We start from the raw sequence: 27,998 nt of genomic DNA on the forward strand, positions 1-27,998 counted from the left end.
TGACACCCCTCTCCATTTCTTCATTATTGCTGCAAGAGTATTCCATATAAGGAAAGCAGTGGCGATAGAGCAGGTCAAGTGATTGCACAGATGACCAGAAAATTTATTGTTTTGTCAGGACAGCATCCTTCACAGCTTAAGAGGTCAGGACCAGGGAAACTGATTCATTCATTTCAGAGACATGTAACCAGTGGGTAGCTGAGAGATGATTTGTACAATTGTTATGGGGGGGCACTCTCACCTTCAAGCAGAGGGGTGTAGGAGCAGTCACTCCTAGGCTCCCTCCCCATGAAATTCCTGGTGTCTGCTCTGTGCAAGACATAGAACCAATTTCTGCGACTGCAGAGACTACAGAAGACAACCAGTTCACACCTGGGAAGCTGCCAACTTCTCTTCAACCAACTGGAGGATTTATGTGCTCCCCATGACCATGTGGAGGCAATCCTGTGTGAACCAGATTTGCACAGCTATTCAAGTCTGCATTGATTATCTTGGCAGAATCTGTGCCACTGATACCGAAAATCACTATGCAATCCCATATAAGTGCGCACACAGAGCTGGATCCCATAAGGCCATCTTGCTCCAACTGTGCACAAAAGAAAATCGCATATGAAGAATTCAGCTTCAACATCACTGGATGTGTGAATTGATCAAAGTACTGCAGGGAGCTTAAGAACAGATTCTGGGCATTAGTATTCTCTAGCCCAGGCACCCCCAAACTGTGGCCCTCCAGATGTTTTGGCCTACAGCTCCCATGATCCCTAGCTAAGAGGACCAGTGGTCAGGGATGATGGGAATTGTAGTCCAAAACATCTGGAGGGCCGAAGTTTGGGGATGCCTGCCCTAGCCCTATTGGTTTATGGAGGCTTTCCTGTGAGGATTAATGACAAAGTTGTTGAGCTTGCTTTTGGGGGGGCGGGGTCAAAGTTCTTGAGCTTTTTGGGGGGAACATCTCCCCCTCCCCCCCAATGAATTTTGCTGATTCAGCAAACATCCGCCCAGACGCTATTGCTGAGCAATTCCAGCATATGTCTAGGAAAACCCGGATGTATGGCAGCCCTACCCACCCCTGAAATTGGCTCGGGGTGGTTGGGAGAACCCCCAGAACAGCACATGGGAGGAGGGGGGCATTTCATCTGGCAAGCTTAAATGCTTGCAGATGACATGTTCATCATTGCACAGCAGTGAATTCCACCCTTAGACTCCACATTTCGGGGGTGAGCACTCAAATTTCCCTTTTCAAATACCCCGTATACCTGTGCGTGAAAATCAGTGCCTGCCCTGAGCCATCGCTATACAGTGATATTGTAAGACTTCCTCCCTCACTGTCATTCTTTGGAATTCACTGTCAGAGGATATGATGCTGGGCAATTCAAGAACTGCCTTCAGAAAAGGACTATAGGCTGAAGCCAACTATGTCATAACCAGAGCAGACTCACTGAAATTAGTGGACATTACATGACTAACAAAAAATCTGTTGATTCCAATGGTTCTACTCTGGATGCAACTCTATATAGTCACAGAATATTGACAAAGTCGACTGCTTAAAACAGGCATCCCCAAACTTCGGCCCTCCAGATGTTTTGGACTACAATTCCCATCTTCCCCGACCACTGCTCCCGTTAGCTAGGGATCATGGGAGTTGTAGGCCAAAACATCTGGAGGGCCGCAGTTTGGGGATGCCTGGCTTAAAATGACCTTAAATAGGTGAATCTTTAAGATAACAATGTGAAATGACAGCAATGTACCGGAATATCATAAAGAAAAACAAGGCAACCGTTGAAGATTTTATTAAGAAAACTTGCTTTAAGACACTATGACAGGCACAAGATTCGAAAATTAGGCCCAAGTAGACATTCACCACTGGCATCTTTGGAGAACTGGCTGCTCCAACCCCTGGCTCCAGGCTTATAATTTTGTTACACACAAAAGAAATTGCTTCTAGATGTTGCCTCTCTGGACACATTCAAGTCCTTTCTTACTACGGAGACTATATATGCAAAGTGGGATCATGTTACATTGCCCAAAAGCTAGATCTGGACCAGCATCTGTGATCTGAGGGATCCACTGAGCAGATGCAAGCAAATCCTGCATTTTTGTTTCAGGTCAACCCCAGCCAAGTTCCAGTTATCTAGGAATGATGTAGCAGCTAGGTAAAAAGTCTGCTGTGCAGTGTAGCCTGTACTTTGCAACGGCAAGAGAAGGATCACTCCAGGTACCCGAAGATGCAAAGGAGCCGCCCCTGGAAACACAGACCTGAAGATAAGTGAATTTGCAGACTCCTCGCAGACCTTCCAGCATAGCAACCGCTCTGAGGAGCCGGCTGCACAGTTGTTTGAGAAAAAAGTGCTTGGGGAAAGTCATGGGGACTTCTCACTAAAAAAGAAATATGGGCTGAGATTGAGTGGGGAGAGCAAAACGTGACAATGTAGAACCACTATTAAATGCTTATATAAAAAGTGACTGGGGTGGAGCAAGTACTTTGAAAGATTTATGTCCCTGTGTCTTGCTTGATCTTTGGGGCCCTGCTAGCTTGCTCAGTATCTGTAATGATCTGGTTTGAAGGGGCCGTCTTTGGGTATTCCCAGGTACTTCGCCTGCTTATCGGTCAGCTTTGTTAGCTTCACGCCAAGTTTATCCAGGTGAGCAGCAGCCACAGCTTCATCCAGCTGAAAGAAAGAAAGGGGAGGAAGTAGTTTAAAGGATGTAAAAGACTAAGCTGTACTACTATGGAGCTAAGGAGGCTGCCTTATTTTGCATCAGACTATAGGTACATTTAGCTCCATATTGCTTACATTGACTGGCAGCAGCATACACCCACCCACCCAATGAGGTATACGGCCCCATCCCCTGGTAAGGACAGGCAATGAGCCAAGGCTGTGCACATTGTGCAATTGCCAAATTTTTCTTCCACATCCCAAGATTGTTGTAATACTGGCACATAGTGACTCCAGGTTCATCGGGGAAGTGTCCTCAACAGCGAAATTTATTTGGGACTCATATTTCCCAGGGGACTAGTCTAAGCAGAAAAGCTCTTCCAGCAAATATGTGTGTCAGCTGGTTGTGCACAGGTTTAAGTTATTTACCAAAGGGGGAAATATTTTCTAATCACTTCTGGCTGAATTTCAAAGATGACTAAGCCTAGGCCAAGCACCAAACAACTACCATCTTGTCAAAATCACAGGCTTGTTTTAGAAAATTGAGGCCAGACGACTCTTTTTGTTTTTAGTAATTTATTACATCTCTCAAACCCCCATCCTCTTTCAGAACAAAGAAATTCACTGATAATTAATAATTCACTCATAATTAAGGATAAACCCAGGGAAATAGAATGGCAAAAAGGACAGAGACAGTATGGACAGTTGGACAATTAGGAACAGATTGTGACTGCCTTTGCTCAGATGTTCAAGCAGTTGTATATTCCCCTTTATCCATCATGCCCATACAAAAGAACAAGTTACAACTGGGCTCCAGAAGGAACAACAAAGAATGAGGACAAACTCCCATTTCTCCTTTGATTACATATGAAACACTTCTGTGCACCAACTCCTTTGGAAAGCAAGGGTTTTGAGACAAATTTATGTTTTCCAGGAATGCAAGGCAACGCCAAAGCAGAAAATGAAACTCACAAGACCCTTGAGCAATGCTTCTCGAACCCGTGACACGCAAGATCAATCTGTCTAAAGAAGTATTCTTTGCAGAAGTTGCAAACATATTCAAATATGATCTAGTGCACAGGTTAGCTCGCTGATACTGTTCAAAGTATGCGGCTTTTCTAGACTAGGGGTAGCCAATATGGCGCTTCCATCATTCCATGCTATTACGGTCAATGGTCCAGGATGATGGGAGCCGAGGTCCAACAACAGCTGAAGGAAGCATTGTTGGCAATTAAGAGCAGTTGTTGCAAGGACCTGAGGGCTGGGGAGTCCCTAGTTCAAATAATATCACAGCCATAAACTCACTGACATTCGAATCAAGGGACTACTCTGTCTACTCTGACTGGCAGCAGCTTTCCAGAGTCTCAAGTCAGTTTATCTCCACCTTTCCCCCAACAAAAACCTACTTTATACCACTTTCATCCAAAGAAACACAAGACCTAAGTCTGAACACTCACCTTCTTTGGGAGAATATGGACTCCTACTGCGTACTTGTCAGGATGTGTCCAGAGCTCTATCTGTGCCAGAACCTGGTTGGTGAAGGAGTTGCTCATAACGAAGCTGGGGTGGCCCATGGCACACCCCAAGTTCACCAGCCTGCCTTCTGCTAGAAGTATGATGTGGCGGCCATTTTTTAGCGTGTAGCGGTCCACCTGAATAGAAAAAAAAAGACCCAGTGAGAGCTAAGGAGTGAGTCAGGGAAAGACACAGAGGCATTATGACAAGCTCTGCTAGGCTGCCAGGTGTGGGGAATGATGCATAAGAGGAGGAAGAGGATAGCATTGGGGGGGAGGGAACCTTGGGATCAAAAGCTTTAATCCTTAGTTCAGCAACCACTGCAGAACAGGCAGAAAATGATTAACTGATCCTGGTATGAAAGAACACTGGAAGCCACCATCTAGTTCAGCATTGCCTGAAACCCTGAAGAGCCACTGCCAGACAGTGTAGGCTCTACAGACTGGCAATGGTTCTCTGGGCTTTCAGACAGCAGGCACCCCCAACCCTATCTGAAAACGTGAGGGATTGAACCCGGAACCTTCTGGATGCAGCACCGACGGTCGACCCCAAGCTACAGCCCTTCTTCAGTCTTCTTCACTTTATTATCTATTCTACACAATCAGTACAGTATATTAAAATGTAACCCAATGAATGATAAGAACCATGTCGCTTGAGAAGGTTATTATTAAGTGGCAGTACAGTTCCTAGACAAATGGGCTTTTCAGAATGCATCAGGCTGCCCAACCTTTCTTGGTTGAGACCAACAAACTCCGGATTAAAGGAATCAAGGCCGTAATCTTTATATGTGCTTTCTTGATTCATTCACTACTGAACACCGTGGAATTTAGCATGCATAGGTATTGCCCTGCATGACAAAGCCTAAGCTTCTTCACAGCAGGTTGTGTACTAAAAGGGAAGATGCTACTCCCCAAGACAGGGTGTGGGACTACATGGGTATTTCACAGATCTAGTGAAAAAAAATTAATCTGTGGCCAATGAAGTACAACAATATTTTGTGCCGCAATTGAGTGCTTTAGAAGGTATTCATCCTGTGGATGTCTGTGGATACTGTGGACAACAGACATCTCAAGTCACGGTGTTATGAAGCAACAGCCTCAATGTCAGCAGCTGCCATTTTCCAGTGAAAGAAGAAAGCAAGAATGGCAGGAAAGAGATGGAGTGAGGAAAAAGGTCTAGGAACTGACACACCCGAAGGAAGCAAAAGAACCACAGCTATTTGAGCACTGAATATCCAGTCTGCAGACTATCCTCAATGAAACCAGTTTCCCTTTTGCAAATTAACAGATTAATTCAATCCTGACTAGAACTAGGCTATGATGAATGGGTGATTGAGGAAACCCACAGAGCCCTATTCAAACCTCCAGAGGCATAGGCACAGCAGAAACAGTAGTTAAGCTCCTGCCCTAGAAAGTGAAAGAAAGATGATTTTCTCATTGGAAAGGAACACACACCACTCATCTTATGACGGTCATGTACGGCAGCACTAGAGAAGGCAAGTAAGGATTCCCATTTATGCGTCTAGTGTACTAGAAAATACAGGTTTTGGGATTCCCCCAAATGACCTGCTTAATTGAACATTCATCTCAATTTGCTAACACAGAGGTTAGATTTATATCAGGTCTTTATTGAGCCTCCTTATTCATTCCTATTTGTTTGCAGGGTCATTATTTGACAACAAGAATTGATCCTTGATCAATTCTTCTTTTTTTTAAAGTGTATTTCCTTGGGTGACAGAGCCCTTTAACTCACTTCAATTGTGCAATACTGGAGAAGGCTGGTCCAAAGGTTGGGTGGGGAGGGAGAACAGTTTGGTACTTTAAGCATATTGGGTTCAGGTGAAGTTTGTAAGCAGGAGAAAAGGGAAGAATCATCAGCTGAGGATTCATTAGAAATGGGGCAAAAACTGATACATCAAGCTTCCATGTTTGCTGAATGCTAAAAAGGAGAATATGCAGAATTGGGTAGAAGACTGCATAGAGAGGTGATAGCGGAGGACATGGGAGATATTTGGAACCACAATGTGTCCATGTAATTGTGTCTACTAGAGACATTTCTTACAAAATTATGAGCAGATGGTATACCATGCTGGAACTAATTAAAATTATACAAAAAAATGAGAAATAGTAAATGTTGTGAAGAACAAGGAAATTATTTTCACATGATGTGGTCATATAAATATATACAAGAGTTCTGGGGAGAATATTTTTTGATCAAAACTGAACAGATGACAGGTTATATTGTATTTCTTGGTTTACAATTTATCCTATTAAATAAAGATCTATCATAAATGGTACATAACTATGCTTATTTCATTGTAAAAGAAAATTGCTCATTGTACCTTTGTTTTATGTATTTGTATGTAATTATGCTGGGTTGTGCCTTCCTGAGGAGAGCATTCCACAATCAGAGAGTCAGCACAGAAAAGGGCCATTCTTGTGTTGCCACCCTCCAGACCTCTCGTTTAGGGCCTCAGAGGATGATTGCAGGGTCTAGGTAGGCTCATAGAGGGAAATGTGGTCCTTGAGGTATTATAGGTCAAAACCAGCAGTTTGAAATGAGCCTAGAAACTAATTGGCAGTCAGTGCAGGATTGATGTAATATGCTAACTTCCCCTTCCTCTCTCCTCTCCTAGCATGCCCCACTAAATGTGTTCTGGAAGTTACCCCAACTTTACACACACACACACAGAGGTATGCAGGGCAGTCTCGAGCAGGTTGGACGCCCTGGCACTGAGGGGCGGAGATCGCTCAGGCGCCCCCGCCTTCGCAGGGTGCAGTATGGTTTTCGCGCGGCTTTGCCGCACAGCCTACCGGCCCGGCGCCCTAGCACACCGCGCCACCGAGAGTCTACCTTGAGCCGGCCCTGGAGGTATGCACATGTCCTAAGAGAGTGTGCTTACCTGGCTCTTAAGGGTTAGCCGATACAATAAAGAGAACCGCCTGTCTAGACTCCATCTGGACTGTCCATCAGCAACACACATAATATATGGATGTGTTGGATTCCATGTCAAAAAAACCTCAGTATAAATGTTCTTGATGACTAGCAGCCTATGCTTCAGTAAAATGTGCGTGTGCACACATGAAAAGGGAGCTGAAAACAGTTTGCAGAGGTTATCTTTGAAGGAGATCACTCAAAAGCCTGGTTCTAACAGAATAAGGTATTTCCTTAGGAATTCCATTATGATGGCTCCAATCACGTATGCCTCACGCTCTGGTCCAATTACTCTTCTGACAACAAGTGTTCTTACTTAGGTTGCATACTGTGGCTTTTAAGAAAGACAGGGGGGGTTGTTTTTTATGTTTTCTATGTTAGATGGCAAGATGTGGAAGGAGTGTGTTCTGATGTTGCCACACTAAAAGATGTATCCTATTCTCAGCACCTGGAATATTTCAGAACTAGTTAGCATGTTGCCTTGGAAAAACGTTCCATATATTCCCTTCAGAGAGAAAAAAGAAAAAAAAGAGGATGACAATGTGTTTCTGAAAAGCTCCAGGACTCCAGCCACCTTTGAGTAAATGGAAACCAGTAGCTGAACACACGAGGAAAGGGGCAAGAGGGAAATGTGGACTTGCCAATGACAGGAGACGCTAACCATGGTAGAAAATTATGACACAACCCAGAGCTGTTGCAGCACAAAGTGAGAGTTTTGCCAGGCTGGTTTCTAATATACATTTAATACAAGCCAGGCCTCCCAAAGCAGTTAAAATGGGACCATGTCTAATCCTAAAAGGCTGAGGTCATTTTACTGAAGGTGTGCAGATTAACAACATCAGCCTGAAGAGCGCAAGAGGAACAAAACTTCACCTTTCATCCTGTTATGCATTCAGGACTGGGCTCCAGCTGGATGGACAATTGAGCCATTCCAGCCTCCAGGTCTGGTTTCAGAGAAGTGTCTGAGAAAGGTACCTGCCAGGGACCCGAGTCTCCTGTTTTACTTTGTATATGTGTCTCTCTCCCTCTGTGTGCATTTAATGGGTTTCTTCTATTCCATGCTTTTCGTTTTCAATGTTTATATCTTAATCTTCCAATCTAATTGTGGATTTTAATTATGGAACTTCGTGTAATTGGTTTTATACTTCTAAGCTGCTCAGAAGTCTACTTTGACATTAAGCAGTATACAAATTAATTTAAAAGTACACCATTAGTTTCTAACGTTTGATCAGAAACGTGGACAACCTCATTATATTTTATGCGTGTCACAAACTATGTTAGACATCTTTCCCTCCCACCTGAAAAAAGTGTCTGCATGAACTCACAAGGTTCTAAAATATTGTTCAGTTTTTCCGTCAGTGGAAAGAAATAAATTCCCATAGCTCCAAAGCTATAATTGCTGCTTTTTACATTCCCTCCTACAGCTGATGCCTTCTGGCTCCCAGAATTGGTCCAAAACAGGGGCATGGTCACATTCCCTTCTGAGCATCCTTTTATAGGCCACATGATGATGGTAGGCAGGTCTAGAGACAAAAGTAGGTCCAGCCGTGAATTTTAAGTTTTGCCTTTGTAGAGTAGGGTAGCTTCTATACACAAACCTAACTCAATCCAGGCAAGCAAAGGGCATGATCAGAGTTCAAAGACATATTCCAGCCCAGCACAAATACCCAAGGAGGGTACAAAGCAGGGGTGTGATCTGGGGAGAAACCAGAGGGCAAGACAGCGAAGCCTCGTGGGCTGCATTCAACGCCTGGAGCCTGAGGTCCTCAACCCAGCCTGTAACTTTTAACCATTTAGGTCACTAGCAGTGTAATGCCGCCTATCTCCCCTGTGGTGATAAGGGGGTAGAAGAGAGTTCAGCTTGTTTAAGAACCATACCTGTGTAAAACTCTCCGGTGATCTGCACAAACCCACGATGTGTGCCTCGGCACCACAACCCAACTGCATTCTCTGGGCCGGAAGTCTCTGCATATGCCCAGCCCTTGTGAAAATAAGGTACTTTCTTGTCTTTGGTCCACACATCCCTCATCCCTTGCTCACCACATGTCCCACAGGGGAGGGAAGCACAGGGCACACCTCGGCAGCGCTCACCAGAAACAAGCTGTCAAAAGATGCGATCCCCTTCTCCAATTCTGGAGTAGCTGCCACACTCTCTTTCATGGGGCTTTATCCTCCCAAGAGTGAGTTCCATGAAGATGGGATCCTTTGTGTCCTAATTTCACTCTCACTCACCTGGGGTTTAATGTTCACAGTCTTCACGGTGTTCTCATTTAGCCACTTCACGTCAATTTCCACATCAAAGTGTCCAATGTTGCATATGATGGAATCATCTTTCATGTGCTCAAAATGCCTGGAAGGGGGGGAAAAACAGCTCTTTGTGGAGAAGGTAATTCATTGTGACCTGCACCCAAGGAACTGAACACTGCTTGAAGATGGCCACAGATCAGTTGGGAAGGGTCTCATCCCAGTAACTAAGTCCCTTGACCACCAGATGCTACATAGCTAAAAAGATCTGCTTAAAACGGCAAGGATGTAAAAAGTAGCCTTCAGCAACCTGACTTTGCTTGATGGAGTTGTGGTCTGGAAGGCACCAGCCTGGCAAAAGTTGATGTCTTATGCATTCCCTCGGCCCAAGGACTGATCCACGCAGTATACAGACCAATACAAGTCCCAAGAATTTCACTTATTTTTTCAGCTAGTCACACTAGGAGGCACTTTTGTGCTTTTCTGTCACTCCCAACAGAAAGCATCCCAAATCCAGCATATTAAAAATGGAACTGGGAAGATGGTCTAACTCCACCATCACATTCTAATGCACCTTTGCTAATCTTGCAACAATCTACTGTAAAGCCCATCTTTCCTTGGTTGTCATGGCCTGACCCAATTACCTCCTTGCAGCCTGTGAAACCAGTAAAATTCTCAGCTCTGTTCTGGTTCATAGTCAGCTACCAATCAGTTGGTAGGGTTCATCAGATTTGGTTACAGGCTTATTATAGAACAGGGATGGGGAAACTGCAGCCCTCCAGATGTTGTTTGAATCCGTCTTCCATTATCCCTTGCTATTGGCCACGCTGGCTGGGGATGATGGGAATTTGAATCTCAACAACCTCTGGAGTATCACAGATTCTCTGTCCCTGTCGCAGAATCAAGAATAGAAGGGATGGAATGCAGATTTAAACTCCACATGCTGTTATATCTTCTATGAACCAAAATACTCCAGACATATTCAGAACCAGGGCCTGGCCAGATTAAATTGTTTTAACAGCTGAACAGGCTCTGGTGCATTGCAGGAACAGTTAGTATTCTGCCCCCCCCCCCGGAGCTCTTAGACTACAACTCCCATCATCCTTTGGGAACCCACAGAACACCCACAGAACACAAATTTAAGAGGGATACGCCATTTTAATCTAGTTCCATGGGCAGATGATGACATTGGGAGCAACATAATAGCAGGACCATCAGGAAAGCTGCTTCAATGAACCATGTGTTGCTTAATTGTACATTGAATAGAAAATGACTCTGTATGTGTATTGCTAAAGGGAACATTGGGGGATTTCCATTGAGATTTCCACAAGAGCTGCTTGAGGACCTAATGAGTTGGTGATTAACTGTTGATGTATGTTGATGTGCTCTTCTACTCTCTCAGTGGTGCTTAACCTTAGATCACATGAGTAAGGTATTGAGTTGCAAATCACCATTTTGAGGGAGTCCTTTGTTCTCCAGCCACTGTAGAGGAAAGACATGCTGATGTCTCTCCTGGATCGAAAACAGCCTCAGGCTAGAATGCAGGCTAATGGCGTCTGTGGGAGAGAGAGCTCTGTTTGCCAGCTCCAATTATAAATAGTATTTTATATATATAAGAAGCTGAACCTGTGCTTGGAGAAGCACATGATTTTATGCAACCATTTGGATGTATCACTTGTTTGTTTTGTGTCTGTTTGAAGAAAGTTCTGCTAGTAAAGGTTTGGAACAATATTTATGGTCTGGACAATTTTTATTCCAAGAGGAGTCAGTTTTTATTCATCCTAATTTTCCAAGCTGTGCAATAGTAATATCTGCAATTGATTCCACAATCAATCCCTGTTTCCCAACACACACACAGGGATAGCAGCCACTAGCTAAAATGTATACAGTACCTCCCATGCACAATCTCTGAGCATCCGGTGGTGGTAACGAATATGTTGCCCTCTTTGCAAGCTTCTTCCATTGTTGTAACTTCATAACCTGGAAATAAGGAGAAGGGAAAGGATACACTGAACTGTAACTGTGGGCCTCTTCACACCTCACACATTAGAGTTTTACACATACACCTGCAAACGTGAACAAATGAATGCAGCAAACATGCGTATTATAAGACTGAAAGAGGGAAAGAGATTCTGGCTTCCCCTGTGTAATGTACGAAAAGGCCCTCTAGATCAACAGGTGACTCACCTTCCATCTTGCCTTTTCTGATTCAGAATGTATCTGTTCTCTTTCACTATTAGACCATGGGGGATGGTTGCCTTAAACAAGGTGTAAAAAGGTAAAGGACCCCTGACAATTAAGTCCAGTCGCAGACGACTCTGGAGTTGCGACGCTCATCTCGCTTTACAGGCCGAGGGAGCTGGTGTTTGTCCGCAGTTAGTTTTTCCGGGTCATGTGGCCAGCATGACTAAGCCGCTTCTGGCACAGCAGAACACCGAAACCAGACCAGTGCATGGAAACGCTGTTTACATTCCCGCCACAGCAGTACTGTACCTATTTATCTACTTGCACTTTTGGGGGTGCTTTCAAACTGCTAGGTTGGCAGGAGCTGAGACCGAGCAATGGACTCACCCCGTCGCGGGGATTTGAACCACCGACTTTCTGATTGGCAAGCCCAAGAGGCACAGTGGTTTAGACCACAGTGCCACCTGCGTCCATAAACAAGGTGTATGTCTCCTGTTTTGCCAGCTCTTAAGTATCTATCACAGCTGTATCATCCCGACCCTTTTCCCATAGCGCTTAGGGTGGCATACATAGAGTTAAAACAACACACTCTAAAAGCATGGACCCCCCGCCCCGATTTGGGACTCCCATTCATTCTAATGGGCCTATGCCACATATGTCTTAGCTGGATTCACCAAGAGCAATGACTCACTTGAGCAAACGGTCCTTCAATTCTCACCTTCCATGGCTGCCTGCAGTGCATTGATTGGATCAATTTCTGTGATGATGACCCTGGCACCAAAGTTTCTCAGGGCTTGTGCACAACCTTTGCCAACATCGCCGTAGCCTGCCACAACAGCCACTTTCCCTGCAATCATGACATCTGTGGCACGCTTAATGCCATCAATGAGGGATTCCCGGCAGCCATAGAGGTTGTCGAATTTACTCTAGGGAGGAAAGCAGAATTCGAGAAACTGAAGCAATTTCCAAAGATGATCGCAGCATGAAGCAAGCACATCAGAATGCTAGAGGTAGGCGAAATGCATACAGGTTTCATCAGTTGCCATAAATCAGCATGTTTACACCCAACTTCTACTATCCATAATTCTGCCACTGAAATCTTCCTTGGCAAAATGTGCCAACTTTCAGGGGTGGTGAAAGAAAGGCAGTTTCTTCACAGAAGCATTTGATATTTTGCATCCAAACTATACTATAGAAACAAATGCTGCAGGAACCTAGAGGAAAGTTGTTGCAAGTGTTGGTGGATGTTAAGAAGGGTGCCCCCGCTACAATTTAGCTTGAATGTGAAAGCTTATAGCTTCAAAGGAAATCTATGCATCTTTTCCCAAAAAGACTTGCTGTGGGGGATGACTTACTAGCTTACTGCTCAGGTGCACTCTCTGAACCACACACCTCAGTAGGGTTTGCCACCGCTGCTTCCCAAAGCAAAAGACCACCAGCATCACAAATCAGTAATTATGAGGAGTTGTTCTGTGGACAAGCAGCTCATCGGAGTAAAATCATTACTGAACTCTTATCATTTCAGATGGCAGGTGAAGGCTCAAGAGGGAAAATGAGACACAAGGAAGAACAAGGCCTGCTGTTACAGTCAAGCAGCCATGGAAGGAGAGGCAACACAGAAGAGTTCAAGTGACCTTACCTTGGTGACAGAGTCGTTAACATTGATAGCTGGCACCTTCAGGGTCCCTTTGGCATGCATTTTATAGAGATTATGGACCCCAGTGGTGGTTTCCTCAGATATTCCTTTGATTCCTGCAAGGAAGAATCCAACTGTGTTTACAATATGCTGCAAGCAGAGATCTCCAGATTTCAACCAACGCTAAGCAGCCATCTTTCGTAGTCCTCTTAAGAGGACTTCTCTAGTAGTAGGAACCCTCTTCATACAAGGTCGAGTCTAAAGTATTCTAGGTTTGTATCTGAATGCTAAGAACATGAACCACGGTATCCTAACTCATATCCAATAATATTTTGACAACAGGCTTTCACAACACAGCTGAAGGGGCAGCCTCACTGGGGCAATTCATTCCTCTAGCATTTCCAGTTCAATATGACCTCAGGTGGCATGGCTGGGAAAGACATGAGACCTTAGAGACCCACTGTCCGCTGACAAGGTAGTCCTGGACTTTGGTTGGGGGGACCTGTGGACCTCCATGTGGCTGGACTACAACTAGCCATGCTGACTGGGGCTGATGGAAGCCGTCATCCAACATCTGAAGGACCACTAAGTTTTCCATGCTTGCAGTATGAGTCTCATGATGTAGCTTGACATCCCTCCCTACTTCAAAAGTTGGACGGACCAAAACAGGGGCGGGGGGGGAGGAACAAATCAGGATGAAACTAGGACTTGTGACACAAGGCCAGCAGAACAGGAAAGGCGATGTTAAGTGAACTGCTTTTCTGAAAAGAATCCTATGATGCAATACAGCAGATTAATAAAGCTGCATTCATATGGCCGTTTATTCCACTTCCACAATGTTTTCCTGACTGCCAAGTTCTTGTATTATATTTGAGCTTTCATGCAATGTAACAGCCACTTCTGGAACTATAGTGGAATATAGTACAAGTTTAGCATCCATTTCCATATTATTTGCAAATGGATGTCTTCTGGAAGCAAGTAAAATGGAAATGAGCACTAAATCTGCACTAAAGTTCCAGAAGTGACTTTTACATGGCATGAAAGCTCAAATATGATATGAGAACTTAACAGCTAGGGAAAAGTCACATGAATGCAGCCTAGCAGAACAGAAAGTGGCCAGTGGATAGCATTGCATAAAAATGCTACCCTCCCCTAATGGCTCTTTAACTTGTTTACAACACAGTGGTGCTTAAGCATTTGTTTCTGGAAAAGGCAGCTGGTAGTTATCCAATTACAGTTGCAGAAGGAGGTGAAGGGCCGATTGACAGGGGTGCATGCATGCATAACTGAGACGGCCCAGGCCTCCCATAAAGACTTCCCCACCTGTTTTTTGCAAGGGAGATGCCAAGTCTGAAATCGCCTGTAACCTTAAAATTTGTGCAGCTCACTAACAAAAACAAAGATTTACAACATGGCACTTACTTAAAATAACTACTACAAAGGTTAATGTGCAGCTTCATGTGCAGATGAAAAGACAGGAATTACTGCCAATTCCACAGGTGTCTCTAAGCGATTTGGGGTGTGTGTGTGTCTGTGACAGAAAATTTATGAAACCCATTTAACAAGAATGTTTTCTACTGAATGGATAAGCGCACAGGTACTGCACTATGGATCAAACCCATGGATTAAACCAAACAGAGGAGGGGGCCTCAAAGAAGTGGAAAGGAAGAGGCTGGTTGGTCTAGGCCAGGCACCCCCAAACTTCGGCCCTCCAGATGCTTTGGACTACAATTCGCATCTTCCCTGACCACTGGTCCTGTTAGCTAGGGATCATGAGAGTTGTAGGCCAAAACATCTGGAGGGCCGCAGTTTGGGGGTGCCTGGTCTAGGCAAAGACAATGGCCACAGAAGTGCAGTCCTGCTGGTATTTTAGTGGATGAGTTGCATTTAATAGATTATTTCCATCTGCAAGTAATGCTCGCCATCAAAGATCTTGATGTTTGAGAAAAACCAGGTAGCCCTTCAGAGGTCAGAGAGTATCTTCACCTATCTTGGCAGGATTAATGTAAGACTTAAACACTTGGATCCTTCGAAATGGGAGAGACTGTAAATACCATCTAGTGGCTGGATGAAGATTGGCATCTGAAAGGGCCCTTAAAAGAACAGATATAATCTTCAATAGGCAGAGAGGGAGGGAAAGCGAGCTTAAGGTTTTTGAGACAAAACTAACAAAGCGCCTTCCATTAGCATCATGAGCAGCCCAAGTGTCTGAGACTGCTGGGGGCGGAGTGAGGAGTGAGATCAAAAGAAATGAACAAAAAAACTTAGGGTGGGATCCACCAAATGAGTCCCATCAACAGAAGCCCTGTGCGATGAATTCTGCTTTAGCAACAGGGATTCACCCCCCCCATCAGGCTCCCCAAAATTGGCTGGGGGGGTCAAGAGAACCCCTAGAACAGCACACAGAGTGAAGAGAAGGATCATTCCTTCTGACAAGACGAAATGCTTCTGGTGATGGAACATTGGAAGAGCACAGTGTTGAATTCCTCCCCTTGTGTGCAATCCCAGGGACTTCCTCAATGTCATTCACTTCTCTCCAATGACCCAACAAATGTCAGAATGGCCAGAGTGGAGTAGTTATGAGGACATGCCAGAAGTATCCCAATGCCTCCTGGTCTCATCATCAACACCCGCAAATACAAAAGACAGAGTATATGGTAGATGTTATCTTTCTCTCAGTGTACACACATACACAAGTGCAAGTATTAAGTGGCATAAAGCAGTCTCAAATTAATAATAATTAACCAAGGGAAATTTAAATGTGTCTCTCTGTGTGTCTAAAATTCCCTCTCCTCGTTCTTTGGAAACGCTGCTTCTTAGCCAATCCTACCAGAAACCTAGAGAAACACTATATTCACTGACACGGGAAGCCACTTTGAGATCCAAGCAAACTAATAGGGTCACACACCAAATCCATTCCATGGCTTAAGCCATCCAGCAGGGTGAGACTAAGGCTCTTTCCGTGCCAAGCCCAGGCCTGAAACTGGATTGCAATGAATCAGCGTCCTTCAAGATGTTTGAGAGGCTGCTTTCAGAACTTTTAACGTTGAAGGGCGGGAGCATATGAATCTAATAATATAAATGTAGAAAACATTGGCGTCTTATTAAATAATGGGAATTGGCAGCAGATCACGAGATGGAGAGGGGAGCACAGTATGGTCCCATGCAGCCAATCAGTAGCAGATTACACGAAGAGACAAATCTATGGATGGACCCTAATCATTCCATGACATGTGATAGGGAGAATTTTGCCCTTTAGCCAACAGTCGTACGGTCCCTGCTCTGTTGAAACAGATATTGCTTTAAAATGTTTTCCAGCGTGTTTTTACTTGTTGCCATCAAAAAGTGCAATGCCCCCCTCTAGTGGGCCTTTTGCAAAAAATCACTTTTCGGTAGGGCTCATGGCTACTTGTTTTTCACCTTCTTAAAAAATCCACCAAGCTATATGTGAATTTCTTTATTGTTGAAACTTACATCCTGCCAACAGGGCTTAAAAATCCATAAGAGGCTAACTAGGGACAATTCTCCTCTCTTCTCCACTGCATGCAGACTCTGCACAGGCTCCAAAACACTCTGGGCAGAGGGTGGGGCTTGCTCAGGTTGTACGGTGTGCAGGAAAAGGTTTAAAAGTGTGTGTGAGGAGAGGCCCCCACTTCTGCTCTATGGCTTGGTGGTGAGTGGGAAGAAGAGGGAAGGCAAGCAGGGTGGCAGGAGAATAGGAAAATTGTGATTCTAGCCTGCAACCTCACCTGGAGTACTGTGTCCAGTTCTGGGCACCACAGTTCAAGAAGGATACTGACAAGCTGGAACGTGTCCAGAAGAGGGCAACCAAAATGGTCAAAGGCCTGGAAACGATGCCTTATGAGGAACGGCTTAGGGAGCTGGGTATGTTTAGCCTGGAGAAGAGAAGGTTAAGGGGTGATATGATAGCCATGTTGAAATATATAAAAGGATGTCATATAGAGGAGGGAGAAAGGTTGTTTTCTGCTGCTCCAGAGAAGCGGACACGGAGCAATGGATTCAAACTTCAAGAAAGAAGATTCCACCTAAACATTAGGAAGAACTTCCTGACAGTAAGAGCTGTTCGACAGTGGAATTTGCTACCAAGGAGTGTGGTGGAGTCTCCTTCTTTGGAGGTCTTTAAGCAGAGGCTTGACAGCCATATGTCAAGAATGCTTTGATGGTGTTTCCTGCTTGGCAGGGGGTTGGACTGGATGGCCCTTGTGGTCTCTTGCAACTCTATGATTCTATGATTCTATGATTCTTTTCTTTTTTTACTATCATGCTTGTTCCTCTTCCTCGTAAGATTTTGCAGGCTAGTAACTTCTTGGGGCTTGGTAGCAATGCTGGTTTAATCTTAACCATGCCTTGTTCCTTGCATAACTTTGTATTTGCGAAGTTAGCACATGCCTCTTCTTTCAAGGAAAATAACACAGGAGGGTGGATTTCATAAAGGTACTATAAAACGCAACACACAACCATTTGACGCAAGCAACTCCCTGGCTGTATGTTGTCTGACTGGTGTTTCCGAAAGCTTCTGCCCCTTAGCACAAACACAAAAACCCCAAGGCGGCAGCACTTATAAAGTACTGGAGCTAAAATATACAGATTAGAAGATCCATTGATTTTGATCTAACAAGCCAGCTTCCTCCAGACTAAAAACCCAAAGGGCGAATCCTTCTGCTATACCACTGTACAATCGCAGAAACTGGGTAGGTATGCTGCCTCGTATTTTGAGAATCTCAGCATTTATTCTTACAAGTTTCTGTTGGTTAAGGCATGAAGGCAGAAAGCATGTGCAAGTTATACTGGCAGGAGGGTGAGTAGGGGTACCCAGAAACACTGAACTCTCTGCTTAGTAGATAATGAGTACAGCATCTAATCTTGCTCAATTTTGCCAGCATGTTTTTTTGTCCAAGTTTCATTTCTTAAGTAATTCATCTATTAAAGTAATGGTTTAATAGACACTGTGCAAAAACATTGTTTATTGCTACTGGAGAGGGCTCACACCTCTTTGTGTGCCTCAGGAGCATTAAAGAAGGGAAGGTTTAGAACCTTTCACTTCTATTTTAGATTAACTGCAGCTTGCTGAAGCATCCAAACCTAGACAAACTGTGCGTAGGCTTAACTATTAATTGCTGAAACAAGTCTGCCCCAAAGCACAGTTCATGGCGTTGGCTTGTTTCAGCAAGCCATAGTTAAGATTAACCCAGCCATGCTACAAAGCACCCAGAAGTTACTAGTCTGCAAAATCATACAAGAAGCAGGCAAGTGTAAGAAGGGCTCCTCTTTACTTGCCAAGATAGTTCAGATACTTACCTAGATAGTGGCTCAGTGGTGTTGTAGCATGAACACATCCACCCCACCATACACCTGAAGTAGTATCATGTGGGCTCCCTCCCTGGAGGCCCGTGTGCATGATGGCCTGATTTGTATAGCCTTTTCTACCAATTTCAAGTGGAAATAATTGCTAATTAGGTCAGTGCGCACGGTGCCTCTGGATAGCATTCCTCAATCACATTGCATTATGTGCATGATATAGTGGAAGGGAGCTATCTTGGGACTTTCAAGGAGGAAGGGCAACAGCTCAGTGGTAGTGTAAATGCTTTGCACGCTGAAGGTCTCATCTCCAGATAGGGTTGGCAGTGTCCCCCGTCTGAAACCCTGGGGAGTTACTGCCTGTCAGTTTAGATCAGGGGTAGGCAACCTAAGGCCCGGGGCTGGATGCGGCCCAATCGCCTGCTCAATCCGGCCCATGGACGGTCCGGGAATCAGCATCTTTTTACATGAGTAGAATGTGTCCTTTTATTTAAAATTCATCTCTGGGTTATTTGGGGGGCCTGCCTGGTGTTTTTACATGAGTAGAATGTGTGCTTTTATTTAAAATGCATCTCTGGGTTATTTGTGGGTCATAGGAATTTGTTCTCCCCTCCCAAATATAGTCCGGCCACCACATGGTTTGATGGACAGTGGACTGGCCCACGGCTGAAAAAGGTTGCTGACCCTTGGTTTAGATAATACGGAGCTTGATGGGACAATGTTTGGATCTGTATTAGGCAGCTTCCTCATTCTTACATTGCGCTTTACATATTTAAAATGTTTATGCAAGATCACATGCAATTACCTTTCAAGAGCTGTGGATATTTTGTGTGGACCAAGTTGGTGAGGTCTCCACCATCGTCAAGAATCATGTTCAAGGGCTGCCCATCCTTAAAGTAGAGGGTCTGCTCAATACACCATATGTATTCCTCATCTGTTTCCCCCTTCCAAGCAAACACTAGGTACAAGTCAAAACAGAGGCAATTAAAACACAGAGGTAATTAAACAGAAAGGTAATTAAAAGACTTAAGAAAGTTAATAGTCAAGTCGGCTACACTCAGCTGAATGCAGTTTCAAGAGCTAAATGAAAAGATGTGCTATCCTGATAGTTGTATCAGCAATCTTCCCTTGAAGCAACAAGAAACTCATCTCTGCATAAACAACTGGAAATCAAAATAATTACATCTGAACAGGGAAGCAGAGTTTACCGCTTAATCATGCACATTAAAGACCTTGATCAGAATCTATCAGCTTCTTATACATTCGCACGCTGGTGCTCTTCATGCCATACTGTCAACAGGCATGGCACTTTACAGAGCAACAGAAAGACAGGTCCATGCCCCGAGCAGCTTGCAATCTAAATTGACATTGTGGAGGCAACAGAGAGAGGGGCAGTATGTATACTTAAATTTCATAAACACTTGGGGAAAGGTGTGGTTTGGAGGAAGGGTTTGAAGGGGCAAATTGGCTGTGTTATCTTCAACTAAAGAAGATCTCAGCTTTTCCATGAAAATGATGTACAACATTATTGAGCATTGTTGACATCCTTTTGGCTTTCCTTACTTCACACGTCAACTCTTAAGACTCACACTTCTGCAGGCAGAGTGCTCATCCTCCAAAATACATGCCTTGACATCTTCCAGACTAGCAGCTATGCCTAAGCCTGTTGCAGCTAACACAACAAACGTCTTGCAGCAACTTGAAGACTAAACAATTGTATTGTGGCCTTACAACTTCTTATGGGCTAGAGTCTGGTTCACCGACTTATGCCACAATGAATTTGCTCCTGCAGCCAATGGGAAGCCGTGCACGCCTCCTCCATGCCGGAAGGAGCACGGGGAATAGCGCTTGTGCATGCGTGTGTGCGCTCTGGCCCAACGCAGCGTCTGTGGGACCGTGAACCAGCTCAAGCCACAAAAACTTTGCCAACCCCTGACCTACATCAAGAGTGGGGAAAAAATTTCATCACTAGGGATGGATTTCCTTCTGAGCAACCTTCTAAGGACCACTTGCCAGGGGTAGGCAGGGCAACAGTGAAGAAGCAATGAGTGTAAATTTTACCTTTGTACAGTAGGGTAGTTTCTACACACACACACACACACACACACACACACACACACACACACCCATCTCTACCCTCCATCCTGGCAAATAAGTCGTTATCAGAGTCCAAGACACACTCCAGCCAGGCAAAACACTTGGGGGTTGAATTGAGTCAGTGAGGGGTGTAGCAGTGGGGAGAGTTCTTAGGGCCAGTTGGAGAGACCCCAAGGGCTTCATTTGGTTCCTGGGCTATATTCCGATCTACATTTTCATTCTTTTTGATGAACTATAAGCAGCAGCACAGCCTGCTCAGCCATTTCTCACCAACAGTTTTTCTTTGCTAGGATGATACACCAAAAGAATTCTGCCTTGTCAGCACTGCATTCAGAATGAGAAATCACTCTCAGGCGCATTTCTTCTGCTCTGGTGCTAGCCTGGCAAATTCACCCCTCTACGCTACATTCTTTGATAGTCATTGGGCTGGACCGAGCAAAAGAAACAGACAAGAGTTAAAGTTTTTATCAAAGCAACATATTACCAGGAACCCCAGTTTTGGCAATAGCTGCAGCAGCATGGTCCTGGGTGGAGAAAATATTGCAGCTGGACCACTGCACCTGCAAAAGAAATCAAAATATATCCAGAAATGATAAGGGTCCCCCCTTTCCTCTACAGAGATAACAAAGCAAGTCCAAACCCTTTCTACTTCTCTGAAGCTAGCTGTTGCATGTTTTGTTTAAAAGGCAAAACAGTTTAAAGAAACAGGAAACAATTATTTACAAATTGAGGCTTAATCAGGTTTGGGAACCATTACCCGCATCGAAAGAAAACCTTTCTAAAATGCATCTGCCAAATATCAGGATGTAACTGGTGCATTGAATGGAGCTAACTTACAAGTTACAATGTGGATGTTTTCCCCCCTCTTTCAAGGTCCAATCAATATTTTATTAACCTGATATGAAATTGAATTCTATGTCCTTTTTCGGATTTGCTTCTTCTTGGGTTGGGTGGGCAGTCAACAACATGACAGCAATGCCGGGAAGTTGGCATCTAAATATACCTCTGTGCAAATTGGGTTGCAGGCGAACAGAATTCTCGGTCACATGCAATCCCCCTGCAAACTGCAGGTGGTATTCAAAGTCAAACTGATAGCAGACCTATTGGAATCAATGACCATAACGTCTTCAATTTCAATGTGTCTAATGACTAATGCTGGCTCTCAGCCTACACTTCAGGTGGGGAGAAAATCTATTCTTACCACTGCTAGAATCCTTATGGGAGATGGAACTTCCATTACACCAGAAAAACAGCAGCAGGTCTAAATCCCTATAGCCAGCGCTGCTGCTCTAAGGAGCTACTCCCCAATGTGCTTCCTCAGTGCCAACTATGACTGTTCTGAAGCATGATCAGGAACAAACTCCAAGTGACTTCCACATACAGTGGAACCTCGGTTTATGAACACCTCGGTTTATGAATTTTCGGTTTATGAACACCGCGGACCCATCTGGAACGGATTAATTCACTTTCCATTACTTTTAATGGGAAAGTTCGCTTCAGTTTATGAACGCTTCAGTTTATGAACAGACTTCCGGAACCAATTACACCCATGTTTCAGTTTATGAACGCTTCAGTTTAAGTACTTCGCGGACCCGTCTGGAACGGATTAATCCACTTTCCATTACTTTCAATGGAAAAGTTCGCTTCAGTTTATGAACGGTTACTCCGCGGACCGTCTGGAACGGATTAATCCACTTTCCATTACTTTCAATGGGAAATTTCGCTTCAGTTTATGAACGCTTCAGTTTATGAACAGACTTCCGGAACCAATTGTGTTCATAAACCGAGGTACCACTGTAGTTCGATATTGCCTAGCTCAGCCTTCCCTAACCTGGTGCCCTCCAGTTGTCATACTCCAACTTTCACTCACCCCAGCCAGCATGGCAAGAATGATGGAAACTGCAGCCAATCAACATCTAGAGGCTGCCAGATTGGTCCACCTGTGGTTTTTTTTTTAACAAATAGCCAGGGCAGAAGAAGCCCAAAAGTGGGTTTGGAGCTGCAGGAGGGGCAAAAAACCCACATGCCACAGTACTGATCTGGCTCTTGCACTGGCAATTTATTCAACAGCTACACAACTCCAACTATACTTTGACTCTTAATGGTTAACCATACCTACAAAAGACCTGTGTTCAGAGTCTGTGGCTTTACTTAAACGTGATGCATGAAAATGCTCCATTTGGTATGGGTCAGTGGTCCTCTTTACTAAGGGAAACACAAGTTAATTTTTTTCCTTTTTCAGAACATGTTCACATTTTAGTGTTTTGTTTTGTTTTTTATTCTGCCATTTCCCTTAAAAAATATTGAACAAACACCATCTGTTCCACTTTAGCCAACAACAATGAGGTTCCTTCTTTCATTCTCTCTCTTCCTTAAAGAAGGAATCCAAAACATGCTTACCTCTGCACCCAGCTCCACCAGAGTTTCAATCAGAATTGCAGTCTGAACAGTCATGTGTAGGCAACCAGCAATCCGAGCACCTTTCAGTGGCTTTGCTGCAGAGTACATCTCCCGCATCTTCATCAACCCTGGCATCTCATTCTCAGCAATTTCAAGGGCCTTGCGACCCCATTCTGCAAGGCTGATGTCAGCTATAAGCATAAGGAGCAACAGGTGGTTGGAACAGGCATTCATGAAACTGTAGTTCGTTCAGGTTCTCCACTAACAGCAGCAGCAGCACAACTGCTATGAAGCTATCAAGAGAGACATTTGGCAGCAGCTGTGAGAGGAGCAGTAGTCCCTCTCCATTTTCTCTTGAAACCTTTTGGTTAAGAGCTTATGCATACACTGTGTTAAACTATGCTAAGAGATTTATTAAATTCTACCTCCGTTTTACAAAAAAAATCATATACAGGTAATCCGATTTAGGTGTAATGTTCTCTAAGTTACAAGAAACCATCATTTCCAGGCAATTTCTTCTGTAAAGCCTTTGAAGCGAGGTGCTTCTGGAATAAGGGCCGAGGGAGAACCATTCCATGGAACTGCTACATTCTGCAAGGAATACTTTTAAGACTGGGGGCATTTGTCAGCTCTAAAAGAACTAAGATCAAGATAAACCCCTACCATAAGTTCTTTGCAACTAAATATAGCTTTCATTTTCCAAACATTGGTACATTAGACATTTATGACACAGCATCACTTAGCTTGTATTACACCACATGCTAATCTTGCAGAAAATACAGGAAAACTCATTTGCCAAGCACTTAGATCTTTAAAAAATCTTTTTTAAAAAGAATGGGACAGCCAGCCAACAGAGCTTAGGAAACAAATATTCAGAGAAATCTCATAAAATACATGAAGATCCCATTTTAAAGCCTTTCAGGTGCAAACATTCACAATAAAAGCTGGCTCCTAAAAAAGCTAAAGGTAGTATGATCCATCATTGACACTGGAGGGCATACATTTTACTGTCATTCTGTGCGGCCAAGACCAAGATCTGCAGCACTAAAACACCTTGGTGCCTACATGATCCAAAAGAGTGAACAGAAGAATTTGTGCACTGCACGTAAGATCTCATAAAGTTACCCCACATATTTCTTTTCTGCAGAGTTCTTGAGTACACATCTACTTCCTTTGGTTTTGTCTACTGTCCAAGTTTAAGATATCCTGCCTGTTATCTTTGTAGAAGCACCCGCCTGGCTATTGTTGGAAACAAAATACTAGCTAGAGGGACCTCTGATCTGGATCTAGTAAAGCTAGAATCAGTGGGACTAAGTAGACATAGTAGTTCTTAAAAGAATGTGCATGGCAATGCCAACTTTTCCTCCTGCAGAAGTGCTACTCAGTGGATTCATAGTACCCTATAAATTTGATGACATTAGCAAGTTGCTGCATCAGATGCTAGAGCTAAAAGATGGGAGGGCTAGAACAAAAAAACAACCACCATGGTACAGTAGGGCAAGCACACTTTGCAGTGATTTCTAGTAACTATAATCAGTAAGTAGAATTGGCAACCATAAGCCAAGACTTCACCGAGGTGGTTGAATAAATGGGCACTCAAATGTTAAGGAAACAAGGTTTAAGTAGGTGGTGAGGGGAGGGAAGGGGGAGGCAGCGAACACATTTCAGCCCCACTATGATCTGCGACTTTGACCCATCCCACTGAATACTATTTCATCACAACATATGAAAGAACATTAGGCAGGATTTGGCACTGTTAATACCTTTGTTGTCTTCTAACAACACTTACTAGTATTTCATTAACCTGAATAGGTATTTCATTAACCTAAATAATTTTGTCGTCTCAGCAACATTTGCTGCCCTTTGTCGTTCAGAGGCTTCTGTCTGTGCCCGTTTCTGCTAGACCAAGCCACAAAACCAAAGGCCCAAAAGAGTGCGGTCCTGACTGATTGGAAGGTCGGCAGCTCAAATCCCCGCAATGGAGTAAGCTCCCATTGCTCTGTCCCAGCTTTTGCCAACCTAGCAGTTCAAAAGCATACCAGTGCAAGTAGATAAATAGGTACCGCTGCGGCGAGAAGGTAAACAGCATTTCCATGCACTCTAGCTTCCATCACAATGTTCCATTGCAACAGAAGCGGTTTAGTCATGCTGGCCACATGTCCTGGAAAACTGTCTGTGGACAAACGCTGGCTCCCTAGGTCTAAAGTGAGATGAGTGCCGCACCCCTTAGTCGCCTTCGACTGGACTTAACCATCCAGGGGTCCTTTACCTTTTACCTTACCTAACTACATTGTGTGTCATAATCTTATGAGAGACTCTTGTGGGAATGAACTCAGAAAAGACTGAAATGTTGCATCAGGTAAATGACATGAAGCCTTTGAAGTGGCAGAGAAAAGTGCTGATGCAAACCACTTAATGGGTAACTGGGATGCCAGCATTAACCTTGAATAGAACAGGATGTCTTGTTTTCCCCCCTGCCCTACTTCAGATACTTCAATACTTGAATGGAAAATAAAGGGCTGTTTTAAGATCTTTATACTTTGGTATAAGATAGCTAACTTTTAGCAAACATCAGGTTCTTGCAACGGAGTAGCAAGATCTTTTGGTGACTGGCTACAGTGAATCCCAGTGATTTGCATGGTGAAACCTAGAGGTTTTTTCCACATTTTCTCAGTACTGTACATCAAAAGCTTCATTTTTCAGTTCTCATTTAAGCACTTGACAGGCCTTCTGCCTGTCTATCATTGTTTCAGCTGTCTTCAAATCATACACTAAGCATCTCTAGAAGAGGCCAAGATGGGGAAAGCCCAAACTAAAAATATAAAGGGGGAATCTTTTTAACGTATATCAGAGCCTAATATTCTGACGTAGTCACACTACTGCACAACTTTCCCTTTAAGCCTCTGCCCTAGTTTTAAGCTCTTTCTGCAAAGGTAGCAGATTATGACGTTGCAAAACATTTTTTCTACGCGACTGGAGAAACGGGGTGGGTTTTTTCCATTTCCAAAAATCCCTTCTATCTCTGACGGATCTCACGTAGTTCCAAAATAGCCAGGCTTCTCCCTAAGTAGGGGCGAGTAATAGAAACCTGCAGCGTGCTTAACGCAGGGAAGCAGCAGCGACGGCTTGACAGCATGGTCCCCGAGAGCATTCTGGGAAATGCAGTCCCCGCGTCTCCACAACCACGAAACAAACCTTCTGCTGAATCGTCAGAGGGACTACATTTCCCAGAAGCCGAGCTTTCTCCTGAGCCCACATGGAGTTTGCTCAGAAACTACACGCTAGCTAGCTAAGCCAAAGTCCATTTTGGACTACGGGAAGGGGGGGGGGATAAGCCCTCCCCGCACACCAGAACTCGGCTAGGGGGGGTAACATTTAGCATAATCATTATTAATATTTGCAAACTCTACTTTAAAAAAAATGGTTGCGGGAGTGGAGCGAGAACAATGAAAACGGTGCAAAAAAAATTCATTTGCCTATAAAACATCACGGCGAAAAAGAGAGGAGGAAACATGGCAGAAAACGCACCATTCCAGGCCCACCCACCCCCGATGAAGAACGGGAGCACGCTAGTTTGCTGGCTCGCTCGCTCTCTGCAGGCCTTAAGCACAGAGACCAATCAAATCCCACAAAAACATGCAACGAGGCTCCCTTACCAACTTTGTACGGCAGCTTGTCGGACATGCTGGCGCTTCTGCGGCTGAGGAGGCGCGGGAGCGAGAGGCGAGAGGCGGCGAGAAGCCAGTGGCGGCAAAATGCAGGCTTTAAATAGACTCGCCCAGGTTGACAAATGTAGGAGGCCGCTTCCACCAATCCCCTTGTAGGGCACGGAGGGGGCGCGGCTTCGGGATGCGCAGAGGAACAGGAAGCACGCGGCGGAGGCTCGCCGGGCCTTGGATCGGGGATTCCGCGCCGGTGGGCGGAGAGAGACGGGAACGGCTCTTGCGCCTCCGCGTCCTTGGGTTTCAGCTGTGCTTTTATTTCGGGGTGCCTCTCCTTCTAGGGCATAGGCAGCCTCCAGTTTTCAGAGGTTGAGAAAGGGATTTCCCGAGGTAGCCGCGGTGAGAAGCAGGAGAGTAGATCCAGCGACAAAGGAAACGAAATGGACCATTGGTCCGCCTATTAGATCAGCATTTTCTACTGGCAGGAGCTTTCCGGACCATGGAATTGTAGAGTTGGAAGGGAAGGGACCACAAGGGTCACCCAGTGTTTCCCAAATTTGCCCTCCGAAAACAGCTGCAGACCCAACTCCCATCATCCCTAGCTAGCAGGACCAGTGGTCAGGAATGGGTGGATTTGCAGTCCAAAAGCAGCTGGAGACCCAAGTTTGGGAAACAACTGAACTCCCTGCAGTGCAGGAATCTTTTGCTCAGTCTCACCTGGAGATGCCAGGAATTGGAGCAGATATGCAGAGCTCAGGGCCGGCCCAGTCATGAGACAAGGTAAGGTGACCGCCTTGGACAGCAGGATCCGCAGGGACAACACATCCCAGCATACAGTGAGGGGGGGGGGAAGTATTTGATCCCCTGCTAAATTTACCCATTTGCTCTAAAAGGCCTCTGTCCACTATACCTGAAGGAGCATCTCCACCACTATCGTTCTGCCCGGACACTGAGGTCCAGCACCGAGGGCCTTCTGGCGGTTCCCTCATTGCGAGAAGCTAAGTTGCATGGAACCAGGCAGAGGTAGTAGCACCTGCCCTGTAGAAGTCCCTCCCATCAGATGTCAAAGAGAAAAACAGCTACCAGATTTTTAGAAGACATCTGAAGGCAGACCTGTTTACGGAGGCTTTTAATGTTTAATAGATTACTGTATTTTATTTTTCCGTTGGAAGCCGCCCAGAGTGGCTGGGGAAACCCAGCCAGATAGGCGGGGTATAAATAATATATTATTATTATTATTATTATCTCACAAAGAAATGACCAGTTCATAATTTTAATGGTAGGTTTATTGTAGCTATGAGAGACAACAGGAAAACCCCCAGAAACCCAGAAGACAAAAGTCAGAGATTG

The 27,998-nt window shown here is 44.6% G+C and overlaps 1 protein-coding gene across 1 annotated transcript; it reads right to left on the minus strand.

Moving 5' to 3' along the window:
- Positions 1 to 1,774: 1,774 nt before the first annotated feature.
- Positions 1,775 to 26,712, minus strand: AHCY (adenosylhomocysteinase). Its single transcript, XM_035122847.3, has 10 exons — positions 26,643 to 26,712; positions 22,987 to 23,177; positions 21,071 to 21,146; positions 19,295 to 19,447; positions 13,174 to 13,286; positions 12,253 to 12,460; positions 11,243 to 11,330; positions 9,339 to 9,456; positions 4,115 to 4,309; positions 1,775 to 2,669 (listed from the first exon to the last, which is right to left on the minus strand). The coding sequence occupies exons 1-10, from the start codon at positions 26,668 to 26,670 to the stop codon at positions 2,538 to 2,540; spliced, it is 1,302 nt and encodes a 433-aa protein (XP_034978738.1). The 5' UTR covers positions 26,671 to 26,712; the 3' UTR covers positions 1,775 to 2,537.
- Positions 26,713 to 27,998: the final 1,286 nt, after the last annotated feature.

The sequence above is a fragment of the Zootoca vivipara genome, chromosome 7 (genome assembly GCF_965207765.1).
Source record: "Zootoca vivipara chromosome 7, rZooViv2.hap1.1, whole genome shotgun sequence".
NCBI lineage: Eukaryota > Metazoa > Chordata > Lepidosauria > Squamata > Lacertidae > Zootoca > Zootoca vivipara.